The 7,194-nt window shown below is 43.8% G+C and overlaps 1 protein-coding gene across 1 annotated transcript; it reads left to right on the top strand.

The window, feature by feature from the left end:
- Positions 1 to 1,466: 1,466 nt before the first annotated feature.
- On the top strand, positions 1,467 to 6,875 carry LOC117471012 (scavenger receptor cysteine-rich type 1 protein M130-like; the record flags this gene model as incomplete). Its single annotated transcript, XM_034115790.1, has 5 exons — positions 1,467 to 1,482; positions 1,785 to 1,925; positions 2,181 to 2,474; positions 6,180 to 6,491; positions 6,576 to 6,875. Coding segments are annotated over exons 1-5 (1,063 nt in total), but the record flags the coding sequence as incomplete, so codon positions are not given.
- Between the last annotated feature and the right edge of the window lie 319 nt (positions 6,876 to 7,194).

Below are 7,194 nucleotides of genomic sequence, written 5' to 3'. Positions count from 1 at the left end.
CATACCGATACATAAATCTGGAGATAAACATGTACTGTCAAACTATAGACCAATTTCATTGCTCCCACAGTTTTCTAAAATACTGGAAAAAATCTACTATGTAAGACTAAATCACTTCTTCACCAAACATAACATACTCTATGAACAACAATATGGTTTCAGAGCAAACAGAACCACATCATTTGCAGTTATAGAATTTATGGAACACATTACTAAGGCAATAGAAAAGAAAGAATATGCAATAGGGATATTTCTGGACCTTAAAAAAGCATTTGACACGGTTGACCATGAACTATTATTAAAAAAACTACAGAGATATGGAATTAGAGGTGTTGCACTATCATGGCTATCCAGCTACCTACATAACAGGAATCAGTACGTTGAAATACAAAGTCATACATCACAACTACTATAGGTTACATGCGGGGTGCCTCAAGGCTCTGTCTTGGGGCCATTATTATTTATTCTGTATATTAACAACATATGTGAAGTATCAAAAACTGTTAAAACCATTCTTTTTGCAGATGACACAAGTCTACTCTGCTGTGGGGACAATCTAGAACAGCTATTGGTCACAATGGAAAAGGAACTGAGCAGGATGAAGATCTGGTTTGACCAAAATAAATTAACATTGAACGCAAGCAAAACCAAACTCATAATATTTGGGAATCGGTCGACCAATACAGAGAAGAAACTCACTATAAATGGCGTCCAACTAGAAAGAGTAACGGAAATAAAATTCCTTGGAATAATCATAGACAATAAATTAAGTTGGAAACCACATATAAGCTATATCAAAGCCAAAATATCCAAATCAATAGCAATTCTAAATAAAGCCAAATACCTAGTTAATCAAGCTTCCTTGTTTATGCTGTACTGCTCCTTCATACTTCCATACATGATGTATTGTGTGGAGGTTTGGGGGAACACATACAAAACAAATACACATCCTATCTTCATCCTGCAAAAAAGAGCAATACGAGTTATACACAAAACTTCGTACAGAGAACCAACAAATAAATTATTTATCAAACTAAAAACACTAAAACTACAAGACCTGGTTGACTATAAAACCATTCAAATTATGTACAAGGCCGCAAATCATCATTTGCCTCATGGTGTCCAGGGACTTTTTACACGGAGAGAAGGCATGCACATGTTGAGAGGAAACTGCATTTTCAAAAAACCACCCGTACGTACAAATGCCAAACTTCATTGCATCTCATCAAAAGGTGTTAGTCTGTGGAATAAATGTAGTGATGCACTGAAAAATTGTACAACTTTATATAAAATGAAAGTATTATTCAAGAGCCAAACCATTAGTGGTTATGAACAGTACCTGTACAAATTCCTTTTGTCATTTCCTGTAATTATAAAAGTAATTACTTCCTGATTGTTTTTGTAAAAAAAAAAAAAAAGAAAAATGATGACGATGACCTAATTACTTCATTTATACTGCAAGGAAAATGTATGCTAGAAGGGGTAGGACCAGAAAAGTTTTTTAAGCTTCTTCTTGCCCCTGTTGAACACGACAGAGACTAATTTAAGATTTATTGTTGTTGTTTCTTTTTATTTCTTTTTTTTTTTTTGCATTATCATTATTATTTATTTTATTGTACTTTGGTATAATTATTATTATTATGAGTGAGAAGGAAGAAAAGGAAGAAGCAATATATATTATTATTAGTATTGATGTATGTTTTGTTTCTGACATGTTCAATAAATTGACATAAAAAAAAAAATGGTGTGTCTTTGACCTCTGTTTGATCTTCTGTCCTCTGCAGACTCTGTCAGGCTGCTGGGGGGGACTGGTCTGTGCTCAGGCAGACTGGAGGTGAACTCTGACCAGGCTAACCCGTCCTGGTCCTCAGTGTGTGAGGCTGACTTTGACCAGCAGGATGCTCAGGTGGTCTGCCGGCAGCTGGGCTGTGGGGCTCCTTCAGTCCTCCAGGGGGCGCTCTATGGAGAAGGGGAGGCTCCAATGTGGACCAAAGAGTTCCAGTGTGGAGGCCATGAGTCTGCTCTCCTGGACTGTAGCTCAGCCTCAGAGAGAAACACCTGCTCACCTGGCACAGCTGTTAGCCTCACCTGCTCAGGTAGAGAGGAGCTGTGATTGGTTCATTCTGTTCTCATCAAACTCACTTTATTCTCTCTCTGATCACTCTCTTGTTTCTCTTCAGAGCCTGGTGGTGTTAAGCTGGTGGGAGGAGAGAGTCGCTGTGCAGGAGACCTGGAGCTGGAACATCTGGGAGAATGGAGACCAGTGCAGGGCTCTCTCTGGACCCTGAAGGCAGCAGGAGTCGTCTGCAGAGAGCTCAACTGTGGCTCTGCTGTTTCTATGGGAGAGAGATATGAGGAGTCCTCAGAGAGACCTGTGTGGGGGATCAGCTCTAACTGTGTTCAGTCTGGATCTCCTCTGAGGGAGTGTGCAGCATCAGATTCCTCTCCCTACTTCCTGACTCTCACCTGCTCAGGTAAACTTATCTGTGACATCATCAGTGACATCATCAGTGACATCATCTAAGACAGTCGTTTTAAGCAACCACAGTTCATGGGGGGGTTAACCGAGATTAAAAAGTGTCTAGAACAAATCCAGACATGATTTAAACGTCACTGAACATTCATCTGGTAGCAGAGTGACATCTCATTTAGTATCCATCACAATCTGTATGAAAATCCGTCTGATATTCATGTGGCAGAAGCTTTGTTTGTTTATTACGGGTAATCAGGTGTAATCAATACATACACAAGGTTTAAAATCAGAACATACGTAATATTTAATATGAGAGAGACTTTATATTTAACCTCCTTTATTTAGGACACAGTGTTTACAATTTCCACTGACAGCTAAATGAATGTTTCTCTGTGAATATGCATCAGTGCACGGTACTTTGAGGAGCAGCTGGTGTTATGAGAGCGTTAGCTGAATGCTGGATGGGTTGGGGGCATGTCTCTTCTGGGGCCCCCAGAGGGTCTTGCTGTGCCACTGCTCACAGCCATGAGGCCAGATCAATGAAACCAGGATACATCCTTTACCGTCAAACTGGGTCTGAACACAGCTGCCTGTGTGCGCTTGATCAATACTTTCTGATGTTCTATTTATGATATGCTACTTATCAGCTACATGGCCCTAACGTGTGAAGTTACACAAGCATCTGTACCAGAGAGGAGGAGATGAAGAGAGCAGGAGGGTCAGAGCAGGAGGAAGAGGAGGAGATGAAGAGAGCAGGAGGGTCAGAGCAGGAGGAAGAGGAGGAGATGAAGAGACCAGGAGGGTCAGAGCAGGAGGAAGAGGAGGAGATGAAGAGACCAGGAGGGTCAGAGCAGGAGGAAGAGGAGGAGATGAAGAGAGCAGGAGGGTCAGAGCAGGAGGAAGAGGAGGAGATGAAGAGAGCAGGAGGGTCAGAGCAGGAGGAAGAGGAGGAGATGAAGAGACCAGGAGGGTCAGAGCAGGAGGAAGAGGAGGAGATGAAGAGACCAGGAGGGTCAGAGCAGGAGGAAGAGGAGGAGATGAAGAGAGCAGGAGGGTCAGAGCAGGAGGAAGAGGAGGAGATGAAGAGACCAGGAGGGTCAGAGCAGGAGGAAGAGGAGGAGATGAAGAGAGCAGGAGGGTCAGAGCAGGAGGAAGAGGAGGAGATGAAGAGAGCAGGAGGGTCAGAGCAGGAGGAAGAGGAGGAGATGAAGAGAGCAGGAGGGTCAGAGCAGGAGGAAGAGGAGGAGATGAAGAGAGCAGGAGGGTCAGAGCAGGAGGAAGAGGAGGAGATGAAGAGACCAGGAGGGTCAGAGCAGGAGGAAGAGGAGAAGATGAAGACATTAGTGAAGAAGAAGACATGTATGTGAGGAATACAGATGAAGTGTCAGAAAGAGGGCCAGAGGCAGGGATCAGGAGGCAGAGGAGACTCCAGCTGGACCACATGGTATGTTCTTCTTCTCCTCACATCTTCCATCACAGCAGCTCAATCTAGCAGCTCTTAGTATTGACACATATTGAAATGTGTTGCTGCACAGGTCACCTCTAGCTCTCTGAAGAGATGGGTGATGTCATGTGTGTACTTCATTATAACTAAGTACTTTGACTGTACTTACAGTAAACAGAGTTCTAGGGTATCATGAGTACTTTCTGCTGTTTTATACTATATGTTAGTTTGTTAGTCTGAACACCTTGTTTCTCTTGTGCATTAAGAACACTTGTGTTCGGCCATGATTTAACAATAAATAGGTTTTATATACAGTATGACATACCACGTACTGTCGGCCCCTCCCATGCCACCCTGACCTCTTGACCTCTTTGCCTCCCCATGTAAAATGTTCTAGAACCCCCACTGTGCAGGTGTGAGGTGAGACAGGTAACACACTGCTGCTGCTCCGGCAGTGATAACTGGGAGCCTCTTATTAGGAATAGAACAGCGAACATGTCTGCAAACACAAACTCTGTCAGAAGTGTGCAGCTGTTAAAGCCACTGACAGCCGATCCAGCAGCGATCAGGAATCACAAACGGAAGTCCTTTAACTTCACACTCTGAGGAAAGGACGTCTCATTGCTCTGAAAACACATTTCCTTACTCCCTCCCTCTTCTTGTGGAGGAAAGGATGCAAGTGAGGGAAGCATGGACTCAAGTTCAGAGACTTAGGATGGACCTCATATCGTGTTCTTCCAAGCTAGAGTAGAAGTGATATTAACATTGTTTTCCGCTTCGTTCTGATGCCTTAGTTTTACCGGGAAGTGGGCAGGGCAGTCATTTCGCTTGAAAGGGATGCACTCATGTGATTGGCTTAAATGATGCAGACATCTGATTGGCTACAGAAACTCCCATCTTGAATACATTCATTTGTGAATCTAGTGGCGTCAGGGTGTCTCAGAAATCCACTCACAAAAGCATTTTTTATAGAAATGTAACAACATCAAATCTGTTATTGATGCACAACATTTAACACTTTTAAAGTCATGTATTTGTGGATTTATATTGCATTTATTTAAAACAATAACTATTTGTGTGTGGATCAGAAATATATTTGTGAAACTTTTTTTGCATTTTTACAAAACGCTAAGTATTTGAGTTTGCATTGAAACATATTTGTGTGGATGGAGACATGTATGTCTGCTGCCTCAGGAGTCCCCTGGAACAACCAGTCTGAAAGGACTCCTGCTTCAGCTCCACCTCTCTCTGAGCCTCTGGTTTCCAGCAGCAGGTTCTTTGGGTTCCACCATAACAGCACCAAGACCTCCTGGACACAGCTTTGATCAGCTCAGCAGGGGCTCCTCGAGGCGTCCTTCACCCAGAGAAGCTCCTTCAGAGCAGAGTCCGGCTCCTTTGGCTTTCACATTTTAGAATTCATTTTCTAATGGGATTTTTGTTCTAGGATCAGATTCTATTAGATAGGTGAGAAATAATAAAAGCTTTTTTTAAAACATTATTTTGAGTCCCTGAGCAGAAGGAGCAGAGGATCTGTTGAAGACACAGAGAAAGGGTTCACTAATGGAGACCACTTGCTAGAGGGTATCAGATGTAGATGTGAGGGTACCTGCAGTCTGTGTTCTTATAAACATGTGTTCTGTTGTTCATCATCAACTCATGTTGGAACTGAGTCCAGTTTGAATCTCTGAAATATTGTTTCATCTCTTTTAGAGATACACTGTACACTGTATACCAAGGCAGGTTTGCCATCACTTACTGTACGGAGGCTCAGTCATTGGTACACGTTTATTTATAAAGCCATGTTGGGTAAACTCCCATATTGTATCTGCTCTCTGATAACACAGAGAGTTGCAAGCAGCTATTGTCTGAGATCGCATGATGTAGTCTTGTTAGATGTGCCAAGAGCAAGGACTGTCTTAGGGAAGACAGCTTTTATGTGCGCAGCTCCACTTGCTTGGAACAATCTTCAGCAAGAATTGAAACTGAGCAATTTAAAGCTAGGCTAAGTGAAATACTTTTTGATACCATGGGTACTTGTAAATGTCGATAACTATGTAAATGTAGCCTGTAAATATAATGTATGATGTCCTTTATTGTTTTATGTTTGTTTTATGTTTCATGTGGAACCTATTTGCTGCAGATCTCCCTTGAAAAAGAGATCTATGATCTCAAGGGACCAATCTTGTTAAATAAAGGTTTGAAATGAAATGAAAAACATTATCGTGTGTCTTTGACCTCTGTTTGATCTTCTGTCCTCTGCAGACTCTGTCAGGCTGCTGGGGGGGACTGGTCTGTGCTCAGGCAGACTGGAGGTGAACTCTGACCAGTCTAACCCGTCCTGGTCCTCAGTGTGTGAGGCTGACTTTGACCAGCAGGATGCTCAGGTGGTCTGCCGGCAGCTGGGCTGTGGGGCTCCTTCAGTCCTCCAGGGGGCGCTCTATGGAGAAGGGGAGGCTCCAATGTGGACCAAAGAGTTCCAGTGTGGAGGCCATGAGTCTGCTCTCCTGGACTGTAGCTCAGCCTCAGAGAGAAACACCTGCTCACCTGGCACAGCTGTTAGCCTCACCTGCTCAGGTAGAGAGGAGCTGTGATTGGTTCATTCTGTTCTCATCAAACTCACTTTATTCTCTCTCTGATCTCTCTCTTGTTTCTCTTCAGAGCCTGGTGGTGTTAAGCTGGAGGGAGGAGAGAGTCGCTGTGCAGGAGACCTGGAGGTGGAACATCTGGGAGAATGGAGACCAGTGGGGGACTATTACTCTCTCTGGACCCTGAAGGCAGCAGGAGTCGCCTGCAGAGAGCTCGACTGTGGCTCTGCTGTTTCTGTGGGACAGAGAGAGGTGTCCTCATTGAGATCTACATGGTGGATGAGCTCTGACTGTGTTGAGTCTGGATCTGCTCTGAGGGAGTGTGCAGCAGTATCACGTTCCTCTCCCATCATCCTGACTCTCACCTGCTCAGGTAAGCCCATCAGTGACATTGTTTATGACATCATGTCCTCTGTCTCTTTGTTAGTCTCTCTCTCTCTCTGACAAAGAGACAATCCCTCTCTGCTACCTGGACTGTCACAGACTGAAAGCTCTTTGTAATGTCTTCAAAGCGGTGTCTTCAGGCTGTGAGGAGGTTTTCACAGAGACTGTTTTTATTGTTGCTGCTGGGGCAGCTCTCTCTCTCTCTCTCTCTCTCTCTCTCTCCTCTCTCTCTCTCGCTCTCTCCTCTCTCTCTCCTCTCTCTCTCTCTCTCTCTCTCTTCCCTCTCTCTCTCTCTCTCTCTCTCTCAA

This window comes from Trematomus bernacchii, unplaced genomic scaffold (genome assembly GCF_902827165.1).
Source record: "Trematomus bernacchii unplaced genomic scaffold, fTreBer1.1, whole genome shotgun sequence".
Classification (NCBI taxonomy): domain Eukaryota; kingdom Metazoa; phylum Chordata; class Actinopteri; order Perciformes; family Nototheniidae; genus Trematomus; species Trematomus bernacchii.
Note: the sequence above shows the minus strand (reverse complement) of the source record. Positions and strands in the feature narration are given on the sequence as shown.